This window comes from Elephantulus edwardii, unplaced genomic scaffold, assembly GCF_000299155.1.
Source record: "Elephantulus edwardii isolate Elephantulus edwardi_28Jun2011 unplaced genomic scaffold, EleEdw1.0 scaffold00065, whole genome shotgun sequence".
Taxonomy (NCBI): Eukaryota; Metazoa; Chordata; class Mammalia; order Macroscelidea; family Macroscelididae; genus Elephantulus; species Elephantulus edwardii.
In genome coordinates this window covers 3,520,413-3,534,678 of record NW_006399815.1, presented here as the reverse complement: position 1 = coordinate 3,534,678, position 14,266 = coordinate 3,520,413, and the positions used below count along the sequence as shown (strand labels likewise).

The 14,266-nt window shown below is 38.2% G+C and overlaps 1 protein-coding gene across 1 annotated transcript in view; it reads right to left on the bottom strand.

The window, feature by feature from the left end:
• The window catches only part of SLC38A1 (solute carrier family 38, member 1), a 61,698-nt gene extending 47,845 nt beyond the window's left edge, over nucleotides 1-13,853 (bottom strand). Inside the window, exon 1 of the mRNA XM_006888175.1 lies at nucleotides 13,642-13,853. Within this exon, the coding sequence (XP_006888237.1) occupies nucleotides 13,642-13,763 (122 nt within the window). The 5' untranslated portion in view covers nucleotides 13,764-13,853. The remainder of the gene's footprint in view (nucleotides 1-13,641) is intronic.
• Nucleotides 13,854-14,266: the final 413 nt, after the last annotated feature.

Here is a 14,266-nt window from a genome sequence, read left to right as displayed (position 1 = left end):
AAAAATATCTTGGTCTTCTTATAAGCAGGGTTGACATTCCATCTGAGGTAAGACCATACCAGCCAATAATAGTTTATGAACATCAAGCTGTGAAAAATGAAGATGAGGACAAAGGGAAAAGGCACATTTTGGGCACAGGGAGGCATTAGTCAGAGGAGATATAGGAGTAGAGGTCTGAGAAACAGGGTTTCCGGTTCTTAGCATGAGAATAACACATTGAAAGCAATATATTTGGAGATCAAGTTTGGCCATTGAATATCATTAACAGCAGTTAACCAAAACAACAACATTGACTGGCTGCTCCTCAGAAGTAAAATGAGCAATGTCCTCCTGCAGGATTGACAGTCTTAGAATGCCAAAGGAGGGCCAGCTATGAGTCAGTGTTGACTTGACAGCAGTGAGCTTGAGTTGTTTGGGTTTTAAAAAAATAACCAGCTTGTCCCTTTTTCCTCATTAATATTTTCTTTCTTTAACAATAGTTTACTGTGTTTTTGGTGAAGGTTTACGCAGCAGTTCAGCTTCCCATTCAACAATTTGTACACAAGATGTTCAGAAATATTGGTTACTTTCTTTACAACACATGAATGTTCTCATTTCTGTTCTGGTTCTTCTTCTAGTTCCAATAATCTAATTTCCCTTCCCTCATATTCTCACACTTGTTTTAAAATAATTGTTGACCATTTGGTCTCACATGGATGATTTTTAAAAGGATGTTGTTGTTGTTTTTATGTGCCACCAAGTAGCGTGTTCCACAGGAACCTTTTGTACAGCAGCTCTGAACCCTTCCCTGTCCTGAGCCAGTTTCACTAATTCCAACACACCAACACCCATTGCCCCAGTTACTGTATCCATCAATCTCATCTGGGGTCTTCCTCTCCTGCCCTGTCCCTCCAACCTGCCAAGCATGATGCCCTTTTCTAAGGACCAGTCTCTCCTGGCCACATACCCAAAGTATGTGAGACAGAGCTTCAAAATCCCAGCCTCTAAGGAAAAACTTGGTTTCACCCCCTCCAAAACAGATCTATTTGTTTTCTTGGCAGTCCATGGTATGTTCAAAACTCTTCTCTAGCACCATAATAAAAAACAAAACAAAACACCAAAAACAAAAAAATAAGTGGCTTTTTTTATTTTTTAACAATTTGTTTTTTAGCTACCAGGTAACCTCAGAAGCGTCCTTATCATTTTAAGTCTTTCCGTAGAATTGAAGTTCACAGGTCTGGCTGTTGAGGAGCAGGGGAAAAGCTTCCTTCTCCACCATATTCAAAGCCAAGGAAATAGTCTTTCCAGAGTGAGATTGATATATGACTAAATTTTGCTTCATGATAGAATATATTTTCTAAAATTAATTTTACTATTTATAGACTAAGATGAGGAAGAAAGTCTAAGTGATCTATTGCTGGAAAGTGGCCAAGAAAACCAATGAGTCATAATTATACAGTCCCCTTGTCATGGGGTTGCTATGAGTTAGAGGCTGGCTGACTCAACAGCAATCAACAACAACAAATTTTAACAGGGTCGAGTTTAACTTTAGACATCGTTTTTATTAGCCATTATTTGACTTTATTATGTAGACTGATGGGAATATGTGAATGGGATGTGCTAGCCTATCCACAAGGGGACTAGCCAATCTCAACACTCTATAAGTGAATTGGCTAGTCTTGTCATTGAATTGAGCAAGACAGCAGCAAGAGACAGGCAGATCTTCTAATGCCAGACAGATTAGAAGATCTTCTAACAACAGATCTTCTTTTGAAGAGAAAGCAAAACAATGTAGGACACTCTTTCTGCTTCAGTTACTTATGCCAGCAAAACTCATGGCAGAATTGGAGACCTAATGTGAGATGGGACCATGAGTGGGGGAGAGCCAACATTGGCAGGACTGAGAATTTGCAAATACTGGCCTGAAGGCTCGAGGCTGAGATGTTTGCATGCACAGTTTGGGAGATGTTTTGATTGTGTTGCATTATTAATCTGGGTTGTAATCTTTTGACTTGACCAACATGGTTCTTTGTAGCCTGTGAACTATCACATAGGATTTTGAACCCAGCAAAAGAATGAGATTGGAACTGAGATGAGTAGAAAGATGTATGGGAGCGTAAGGGACATATCTGACCTCATAGGATTTAGTTTAGGGTTATTGATGCTGTTGATGGGGACAGATCCCCTTTGTGAAGTCAGAAAGGTCAGATATGGCTGTCCCCAAATGGCCCTGGCTCTTTTTATAATCAGGCTCAAGCCTATCTACCACATCTTTATCTATCAGATCCCTATTAGATGTTCTTGTGAGGTGACTTGTTTTCTAAAGTTAATGTCATCTTTTTTTTATTTTAAACAGAAATATTTTTAAAGTTTGAACATTTAAAAACAAATCAAGCAAAATATCAATAAACAGTGCAAGACTAGTGGATCTCATTCCAGGCTGAGTCACAGCCTTGGAGTCTTTGTGGCAGACAAGAGATATGGGCACCAAGACATGGGACAGCAGGGTCAAACACTGTGACATCAAGAAGAATGCCCTATGTGATTGCTAGTTATTTCCCGTGAAGCTTCTGTGAAGCAAGAATAATGGCACTGATTTACAGAGCTCTTTACACAAGCAGCCACTCAAAAATACATTCACTCTTTTGTGTTCTGTGGACAGACAGCCCACCACTTTCAGCTCTCTAGTTTCTTGGAAAGCTGTTATGCTAGTTGTAGCATGTGCTGCTGCCTGGTGGGGACCTGGATAATTGTGTGTTTGTGATGAAACAGTTCATGCCCCACCAATCCTGGTCAAAGAACAACTTAATCCGGGACATATATATCCCACACAATTGTATCATAATCCATATTACCTCAATTTTTTCCCCTTGATTTCAGCATGCCTTCCTTTCCTGAAAACACGTGGTATCAACAAGAAAATTCAAAACAGAAAATAATTCAGTTACGAAAGGGTAAAACAAGTTTTTTAATGTTTCTCTGACTCTCACTCTGATTCTACAGCAAAACTTGATAGGTCCCCCACCTCCCAAAATATTTACTAGCTCTTTTGCTGATTAAATTTAGAGTGCAAATGTCTCCTACAATTCTACAATATACTGGATTGTATCTTACCTCCCCTTGTTCCTCTAGATGGTCCTCCTAAAAATGGGTATGACAAAGAAAGTGAGTGTATTCTGAGAGTAAAATCTATTGTGACTGAGTCGATGATGACTCATTCTGACTCGCAGCAACATTGTACGAAAGAGTAGAGCTGCCCCATATGATCTCTCACATTGTAATCTTTTGTGGAAAAACTGCCACATCCTTCTCCTGCAAAGCAGCTGCTGAGGTCCAGCCTTTCTGTTTGTGCTTAACCATTGCAGTGGCAGGGTTCCTTTATTTTGAATGCAGAAATTGAAAACAAGTGACATTGGGAATCCACTCTCCTGTTGGAAGTCCCTCCATTCTCCTCTCAGAAAATTCCTTCCTGTTGGTTCAAAGCCCTCATCATTCAGGAATCTTCTTACACTCTTGTTTGAACTCTTATGACTGTAATCTGCTACCTTCTCTGTTGTACAATTGTGCTGCCAAAGCATCTTGTGACTCAAACATCTGTGTAGTGCTATTGCTGAGTTCTTTTTTCATGGTCCCATGCATTGTTGTTGTTTGTTACCATTTATTCAGAACCAACTCATAATTGACCTTCCAGTGGGCTTTCTGAGGCAATAAATTACACAGGAGGTGATTGTCCATCTCTCTCCAAATTATGAGCCTTTGGGTTGGCAGCACAACTCCTTACCACTAGGCAAATTCCTATACAGGAATCTGGAAACTGGTGGTGTCGGTTAAATACTCAGCCAATAAACTGGTGGAGCTGCTAACCCCAAAGATTGGTAGTTCAAAATTATTCAGCAGCTCTATGAGTAAAGAAAGATCTGACAATCAGCTCCTGTAAATAACAATTAGAAAACCCTGTGGGGCACTTCTTTGTTACAGTGTGTTCTATAAGTTGCAAATAGACTCAACAACATCTAAAAGTAATTTAGGAATTAGGAGACCTGGGGTGTTGCAAAAGGTTATGGGTCTGTCTACTAGTTAGAAAACTGGTGGTGCAAATCTGCCCAGAGTTGCCTTGAAAAAAAAACCCTGGTGATCTACTTCCAAAAGGGCATAGCCATTGAAAACACTGTGGAGAGCATAGATAATGAACCCTGCCTTGCAAGAGATGCGCGGAAGAATGGCCTGAAAGGAATATATGATTAAGGCATCAAAAGTATGACAACAATCTGGAACAAGCGATGCACTGCAAAGTGGACCAGGGGAGGGGGAATGGAGAAAATGTGCAACAATGAATGAATTAAAAATAAAATAAAGACTAAAAAGAAAACACTGTGGACTAGTTGTACACTGAAACATAATTGACTCAACAACTGGTTTGGTTTTGATTTATTTAGGAGTTTAGGAACAGATTAGGCTACAGAAAATGTAGTTTAATAAGAATGAAGTATTTAAAGGCACTTTTTAAAATGGTATTTCAATTTCCCATTTTAAGTTTTTCAGTCTGTGCTTTTTTACTTTGAAAAACTTTTTAATAGGGCCAGCTTTTTTGTTTGTTTGTTTGTTTGTTTTCAGGGCCAGCTTTTTGTAACAGGAAAGTCCATTTCAAAGTAACAAGGTCAAGTGGCTTATATTGAATTTAGTTATCTCACCATATTTAAAAACTTTAGAATAAAGAAAAACCAACTTTAACAATTTTGTTTTATAAAGCACTGACTTCTGGTAAAAGATTGACTTAAAGTATCTCTTCATTGACTTGAAAAGGGAAGAAAAATGCCTTTGATATGTGGTCTCTGCAGATGATAAATGCACCCTAAAAAAACCCCCAAGTTTTAAACTCAGCTAATCTAAACATAAACAGAAACCAAAAACATAACAGAATCTGATCTTTAGGTAACAAATTCCTTTGTAAATAAAACAAAGCTGAAATCAACAATGACTGCTGTCTTAGTGACACTGAATAAGCAAAGCCTTAAGAGGGATGGTGACAAAAAGACGCATACAATATGATCCTATTTGTTGGAACAATCTAGAATAGTACATAGAGAACAAAGTTCACCAGTGGTTGCCAAGGGTAGAAACAGCAACATTTTAGGAAGCATATAATAGTCTTTTATGGTGAGGAAAAACTTGTTAATGAAGACTGGTGGTGATCAGTGCATGATATTATTATATATTATACATATAAAAATGTTGAATTAGTAAATGTTGCATTATATATATATATATATATATATATATATATATATATAGAGAGAGAGAGAGAGAGAGAGAGAGAGAGAGAGACACACACATAGAGATTTTATTCAACTAAACAATGGATGAAGATGTTATACTAAAGGACAGGATGAGAGGGGGTGAGCCATTCAAAGCTGCAATTTTAAACCAAAAGTAAATCAACAATACCAATATCACCTCCTATCCAACTAACAGTGCATTTTATCTATAAAATATTTTTATTTTAACATCTAACAGTGGTTCTATTCAATGATTCATAGTCATAAGATCAATGAATCATTGATCTTAAATGACTATCCGTAGTTCCTTCCCTTAAATTTTAATATACCATGAAAAAAGGCAAAGAGAAATTGAGAACAGAAACAAGTAACAAAAAGAGAAGAAATCATTAAAAGAAAAGAAGCAAAAAAAAAAAACAAAAAAGAAGCAAAAAAAAACATAGACATAACACAATAAGAAAAGGCTGAGAGAGAAATAACCAAAGCCTTATATGATAGCTCCCACTGAAAATAAGAGAAAAATATTTTCATTATAGCAGGAGCAAGTTAAAGTAAGGAAGTAAGTTTTCTTTCTTAACTTAAAAATTAAACACAGAGTAAAGTTGTAGAGTCTTCTTTCCTATGGTATTAAAAACATATTCAGAGAAAAGAATGGGTAATTTTTCAAGGGTCTTTCTATTACCAAATTATTAAAATGCAACAGATAACTCTGATGTACAGAGACCAAAAAAAAAGGACTGGTGCAGGATATTGCGGCAAGACTCAAACTAATTGTTGTTGATTCAAAACCAACTCATAGCTCACCCTCCAGTGGGTTTTCAGGGGCTGTAAATAGCACATTAGGAGACTGCTCATCTTGCTCCTGTGAAACAGCTAAGCCGCTTTTGGATTAGCAGTACAGACTAGGACACCAGAGCTTCCCCTTTGTGATGAAAGCCAACCCAAATTCTTTAAAGAACATTTTTTTCTTTTTTTATGAGAAGCTCTGGGATTCTGCTAGATACTTTTTGATCATAACAACAGTAACTATACATAAAGAAAAGAAAAATAGCCAATAAACATTAAAATATAGATATATTTATCTGGGTGCTCCTAGGAGAATCTATTGGTATTTCACCAAATATGAGACAATGATAACTCAACTCATTGCTGGGAAGTGGGAACTGAGTCATAACCGACCCCTTCCAGTGGGTTTTTAGAGACTGTAAATCACATGGGACAAGACTACCTATCTTTCCCTTGAGGAATCACTGATGTATTTGAACCCCCAGGGAAGCACCACCATCGGGTGTCTACCCACATGGCCACCAGAATTCCCTAAGGTAATAATATTCTGTTGTCATTACATGTTGGCAAGTTGAGTGCAATTCATAGTGACCCTAGGAACAACAGATATGGAACCTATCCTATCGTGTACCATCCTCATCATGCCTGACATACTTGAAGCCACTATGTCAACCCATCTCACTGATGGTTTTCCTCTCTTACGCTGACCCTCTACCTTTCAAAGCATGATGTTCTTCTCTGAGTACTACCCCTCCTAACAACATGCCCAAAGTATGTGAGATGAAGTTTTGCTATCCTTACCTCTAAGAAGCACTCTGGTTTCTCTAGAATATATCTGTCTGCTCTTTCAGCAGTCCATAAGAGATTCAGTACTCTTCTCCAATATCACAACTCAAAGGCAATGATTTTTTTTCCTTCTTCTGTCATCCTTATTCATGGTCCAGCTCTCAGATGCATGACAGGTGATTGAAAAGACTATGGCCTAAATCAGGTGCACCTTGGTCTTCAAACTGATATTATTGCTCCTCAGTATTTTGTATCGTCTCCCAAAAGCAGACTTTCCCAATGCAATGTGTCTTGATTTTTTGACTGTTGGTATTAACGGTGTTGGATTATTAAGGATTCACGTAAGATGAAGTCATTGACAATTTCAATTTTTTTTTCCGTCTATCATGATGTTGTCTATTGGCCCAGTGGTAAAGATCTTTGTCTTTTTTGATGTTGAGATATAATCTACATTGAAGGCTATAATCTTTGATCTTCTCCAGCAAGTGTTTCAAGTCCTCCTCATTTGCAGTGAGCAAGGTTGTGTCATCTGCATAACAGAGTAGTGATGAGCTTTCCTATTTTGATGCCACATTTTTCTTCAGAGTTTAGTTTCTCAAAAGATTTGTTCAGCACACAGACTGAATGGGTATGGAGAAAGGAGATAGCCCTGTCACACTCCTTTCTTGATTTTAAACCATGCAGTGTTGCCTTGCTCTGTTTGGACAACAGCTTCTTGGTCTAGGTATAAGTTTTATATAAGCACAATTCATGTTCTGAGTTTCCCATTCTTCTCAATGTTCACCATAGTTTGGTAACAACAATCAGCAATTATTAAACATCTAGAGTGGTATTTATTGTTCCTTCATATAGAAAAAGAGTGGTGCTAAAGAAAGAGATTTTTTTTTTAACTTGTTGTACACCATCGAATCAGATCTGTCTCGTCCAGGAGGAGATAGCCCCTCCTTCTCCAGTGGAGCATCTGGTGCATTTGAACCACGTGCTTTGGGGATTGCAGCACAGCTACTCACCACTAGGCCACCAGAGCTTCCTAGGAAAGAGACTATTACAGAGACTTTTTTCTCATCTTACAAATTTTACTATTGCAGACTTTGTGCCATGCACTTTACATGGATTTTCTCTCCTAGTCTCCCAGTAATTTATGTGCTAGCTACTTTGATTAGGGAGCTCTGGTGGCCTAGGAGGGGAGACGTTGCACTACCAACCCCAAAGCACCAGCTGCTCCATGGCGGAAAGATAGGCAATCTCCTCCAGAGCATTTCCTGCCTCTGAAGTTCCACCGAGGGGCTCAGCTATGAGTTGTTTGCAACTTAACAACAACAATAGGCACCCTTGTTGGCTCCATTTTGGAGACATTAAATAACCTACTTAAAGTCATATTACTACGGAGCAGTTGTGACAGGAGTTCTGGTGGCCTAGTTTGGAGAGAGTTACATCGCTAACCCAAAGGTCATACCTCTTTGGTGATTAAAATCCAAAGAAGGATGAGAAATCTGCCCTAGGATTTAAAGCCTCAGAAACCTGCTATGCGGATCAGCCATGAGTCAGTTCTGACTCTATAGCAATGAGTGAGTAAGCTATTGCCACAAGATTTGAATCTAAGTGAGCTGACCACAGGGCCTGAGTTCTTAACCAACAAGCAGTATTATACTGCACACTCCCCAAGGATGTCATGAGCTAAGTTATTATTATTGCTTATAAGAACAGAACCGAGACACCTGGATTCAATTAAAGTCTAAATCCAAAGCAATGCGTTCAGCTACCATGTCTCTCTGTAGGGAGCTCTGGAGGCGTGGTCTGTGGTGGGTTGTGTTGCTAACCCAAAGGTTGCATGTCTCTCTAGTGGTTCTAATCCACCAGTGGCTCAAGTGGAAAAAGACAGGCTTCCTGTGTGATTTATGCTCTCAGAAACCTGAAGAAGGGCTGCAAAGAACTGGCACTGACTCAAAGTCATTGAATTTAAGAGTTTGTCTAAGTCTCTCTTTCGGTCCCACTCTCTCATTCATACAATATTTTGTAATGCCTAGAAAAAGAAATTGTGAGTGCAAGATTTAATAACTCAAGTATTTTAGTGTTTGTACTAGGGACTAGGACAGTTGAGATAGGTACAAGAAATACACAGATGATGAAGACAGTTCCTTGTATGAAGCAACTATCTAGGAAGAATCTGTAGTCCATAGTTTAACAATATAAGTGTCCCCTAGAACTGCTAGAAATCTACACCCTACCTGGACCTTGCTAGTTAGTAGTCTAGGCCCCCCGTGAGACCTACTCTATCAGAATATGCATCTTAACAAGATTTTCAAGTGTTCATAAGCATGTTAAAACATTAGTATCTATGGTACAATGAACACTTTCAAAAGTTTTGCCAATCCAAATTCCAAGCACTATGTAAGTTTCTGTGACAAGTAAAAACTTAATGTGTATAATAAAACAACTAGAGTACCAGATAAAGTGTTTTCAGAACTAAATGGTTTTGTTTTATTTTTAACTATTAAAAAATGTTGTTATGTTTTTCTGGAAAGGAGTTTCCAAGAAAAGTTACTACCCAGGAGCCAGGAAATTAGAGATCTATCCTGTCTCGTTTTTAACATTTTCTCTACAGACTCAATGCCGTGGAATTGATCAATTCTGACTCAGAATGAGCCTCCGTCTGGTTTCTGAGGTTCTAAATCTTTAGAAGATTGCCCATCTTATTCCTAAGTAACTGCTGGTGAATTTGAACCACTGACCGTTTAGTTGGCAGCCCAATTCATAACATGCTTTTAAAAAGGTACTGTTCTCTTATTCACTGTTTTCCCAATTCATAACATGCTTTTAAAAAGGTACTGTTCTCTTATTCACTGTTTTGGGAGGCAATTCCCTTAGATTCCTGTAATTGACTCTACTTTCTGTCCATGAATTAGACAAAGTTGTAGGAGTTATGAAAGTTTATGTGCACATTCTCAAGAGTTATGGATGGGGTAGGTTGTTTACTCAGTAAATAAAGGAAGTATAGGCTTACCTGTGCTGACTTACTAATCTATTATGAACAATAAGCCCGTGCTTACTTTGCTTATTGGGCACGTTTCCTCTGGTCAAAGATTACTAAAATGATACAATATATTAAGATAGACCAACCTATGAAACATACCAAATTCACTGTCATCTAGGTGATTCCAACTCATATTGATCCCATGAGATAGGGTAGAATTACCTCACAAGGCTTACTGGCTCTAAATTTTAATGGAAGCAGACAGCCTATCTTTTTCCCAAATAGAGTGGCTGGTATTTTAAAACTGTTGACTTTTTGGTTAGCAGCTGAGCATCTTAACCACTGTACCACCAAGGCTTCCTGGTCAGCCTATAGGAAGCTTAAATAAAGCACTGTGGAGATCTCCTCCAGACTCCCAAAGAAGTCCTGGTGGCATTGCTGTTGACCCATAACTGACTGGCTGGCAAGTTTTCAGAGACAATTAATCACATGGGAGGAGACTGCTCATCCTTTTCAAAGCAGAATAGCTTGTGGTCTCAAACCACGTGCCTTAAGAATGGCAGTGCAGCTTCTTGCCATTAGACTACCAGAGCTCCATGCTGTACCGCAGACTATATTTTGGGCTGCTAACAGAAAGATCAGTGATTCAAATGCACCAACAGCTCTTGGGAAGGCAGGCAGTCTGCTCCTGTGAAGATTTAACAGGAAGGAAGCTGATGGGAGAGTCACCATGAGTCAGAATCAACTCAAAGGCAGTGGGTTTTTTGAGGTGTTTAGAAGTTCTTTTGGTATACTTACCTTTAGTGGCTGCATGCTACCATATGCTGTTTATAATTGCAATTGTTCCAGAGTCAGAGATAAGGTCAGAGTCATTAACTATGTCAGTCTTCATGGGAGGAAAATAAAGAAATAAATACACCCACTGCATTTGCAAAAGTGGAACCAAAGTCTGCAAAGCAAGAGGTCAGTATTCAACTGCTTTCCTTCTGAACCAACTCATTGCCTTAGTCACAGTCCAAGGGGAAGTGAGCTCATTGGGAAAGGTGCCCAATTCAGGGACCAGAATGCTTCTCCTTCTACCTACTTACAACTAAAAGTGTTAATCACTTTTTAAAATTATAAATATACTAATATTTTTAGGAAGTCAAACTGTTAAAATGGAACTAAGAGTCTACGTTGGATAGAGTAATTGACTTTCATGATAAGCTCTCTGGGATATGACTGTTTTTGAGAATGAAGTTTTGTTACAAAACCAAAATTTCCTACTTGGAAAATGGTTGAAATATTTTCCATCTTAAACAGAAGTAAGTAGGGACAAGAACATCAGGCACACAGAGCACAAAAGGGCAATTTAGTAAAACTGAAGTTCAGCTTTCACTGCACCCTGAGTATTAAACAGAGGCAACAAAAAACCCCAGAAAATCTTGAAATGTGATGGAAAAGAAGCTACACTTCAATATACATTAGTTTTCTAATGAATCCTGATAGAAGCCATTGATAGGGTATTTTCTTGTGACAAAATAAAGACTATATGCACTTTTTAAAAAAAGAAGAACAGAAAGTCATGGTCTCAGACAGAAATCACTCAACAGCAATTTGCTTGTGTTTTTTCATTTGTGTGGTCAAGTAACTTTATTTCTCAGGGTCTGTAAATGGAATTTTTAAATTGTCCTCATTTACAAAAGCATACCTGCTATGTATGATGTCTATTAGAACAAGGGGTAATTAGTGTAAAATTCTTGGAACTCAAGAAATGGTGGTTGCTATTAACAATTACTCAGAAAAGGTGAAAAGTAAATTTGCTTGCAGCGACAAGAAATATCACCTCACACAGTAAATAGTTCTTGGATGAAAATGAGGAAAAATGACTGGGTGGAGGACTTGTCCTCCACAAACATTCAAAGGAAGGAAAAGAAGAGGTAGTGTTGACAGCTTCGGAGAATGTAAAAGTGATGGCTAAGGCCTACAGTGACCTTTTAGTTCCATACTATATTAAAATGTACAGCAGATATCAGAAATGAGATACCTGGTTAGTTGACATAATGTTCCTATCCTCCTCATTCTTATTTCCTCTGGCTCCTCTGAAGAACTGCAGCATCACCGGTATACCCTCTTCTCCTTGTGTTTTAGAAGATCCAATGCTTCCGACAGCTGTGCTACTAACTTCAAAAAAGGAGGGCTTCCTGCTATTACTGTTAGATGCCATCTAGTAGACTCCAACTTATGATGACCAATGTGTGTCAGAATAGAAGTGTAATCCACTGAGATCTCAATAGTTGGTAATTCAGACATAGATTACTAAGCTTTCTTCTGAGGTGCTGACTGGACTTGACATTCTAACCTTTTAGTTAGCAGCCAAATGGGTTAATTGTTTGCTCCATCCACACACTCTTGCTGTTGCTCTTAGGTGCTGCCACGTCAAGTAAGACTCATGCGACTTTAATGAAAAAACAGGTCTGAACCCTGTCCTTTCCTGTGCCATCCTCACTATTTGTGACACATTAGAGCCCATTGCTACTACCATCAGAGTCAAGCCACCTGATTGAGGGTCTTCTTCTCCTTCACCATCCCTCTACCTTCCCAAGCACGATATCCCTCTCTAAGAAAAAGCTTCTAGCAACATGCCCAAAATATGTGAGATGAAGCTTCACTATACTTGCCTCCAAGGAGTACTACTGGGTGCACCTTCTCCAAGACTTATCTGTTGTTCTTTTGGCAATCCATGGGATATTCAGTGCTCTTCTCCAATACTTTGAACTCAAAGGCATCAATTTTTCTTCTGTAATCCTTACTCATTGTCTAGCTCTCAGCAGCATAACAAGTGATTGAAAAGACCATGATCTGAATTAGGCATACCTTAGTCCTCACACTAACATCGTTGCTCTTTAATAATTTGGAGAGATCCCTGACTGTAGACTTTCCCAAGGCAATACATCTCCTCATCTCCTGACTGCTGGTAGCAAGTATATGGATTGTGGATACAAGTAAGACGAAATCACTGAGAGTTTCAGTCTTCACTACATCTGTCACTTATTGGTCCAGTGGTGAGAATTTCTGTTTTCCTGACATTGAGATATAATAAGTCCAAAGAGTCTTAGGCTTCACATAAACCAATTCTCAAATTATTAAGTCAGAAGATCCCCAAATCATAGATCCTTTTTTGGGTGGAAGGATATATGAAATATGTTTGGTTCTGCTCTTAGAGACAAAGAACATAGATGTTGGAAGATGTCCCAGGTCATTTGCCCTTCCCTTCCTGTCTCTATCTCTCCTCCCTGCTTCTCCTTTCACTCATGGAACCTCTTCTTCTCTTTCATCTACCAATTCTCTTGGTATACTTTCTAACAGAACAATTCGGGCTCAACTCAAATTTTTTCTGAAAATTCATCCACACTATGAATTATTCTTGTTATGATATATTTGTAGTTTTACTCAATCACTTGGCCTCTGTAGCTCGAACCATTGCTCAATTAAAATGTGAGGAAGGTCAGATGATTGCAATACACATTCAGATGCAGGACTCAGTGGCATTCAAACAGTTTCTCTAATCTATAAGCACAGAGCCTTTGAAAAATTAAGGCTGGTTGGGGTCCAGTGTGTTTATACATTTTTATTAGACTCAATTGAAAGATTTGAAAGGATGAATAAATTACTTTCCTATTTGTTGCATCTGCTATTGCAAACTATGTCCAACAGATGTCACATAAGAAATTCAAATTACATCTTCAAGTGGAGCATAACTTTAGTAATGAATAATTCAAGAGAATAAATGAAAATCAGAACAATTCTTTAGAGCTATTTCTTTCATTGGAAAGTAAGTGTTAGTGGAAAAATACTCACCTGTTTATTTGGCCATTTTCCACTTCAGTGAAATCATTGGAATCATTGCTAACATTATCATCCTCCGGCACAGTCATGTTTTGCAGCTCAGTTAATTCAAGTCCACTTTTGAAGTGCATCATGTTTAGGAAGTATCTGTTCTCAACAAATTGGTCCAAATTCTGTTTCAAGTATATTTAAAAGAAGATAGCAGCAACAATATAATGATACACCTGAAACACAAAATGAAGCGTAAACAAATTAGTAATTTACTAATTGCACAATGTTTACATTTTGCTACTTGATCCACCAAAGCAATAATGCACATTGGTTTATAACTTTTAATAACAAATTCCTCTCCCTTTTTAATTAGGAAATAAATCATGTCTGGAATGTTATGGCTCACATATATATAGGACAGAGTGCCAGTTTGCAGGCAAGATAGATATCCTTTAATTGAAATGGTACAAAATTAAATTGATACAGTTATTTTAATGTGTCAAATTACTAGGCACATATCTAGATGGATAAAGACCGCAGAGACACAAAAAGCACCTCTGATTTAGAAATCCCGGCTTAATGACAATGCAAATCCTCAGCAAATGACATCACTCAGAATCGACTGCCTAACCAGGTGGTCAACCAG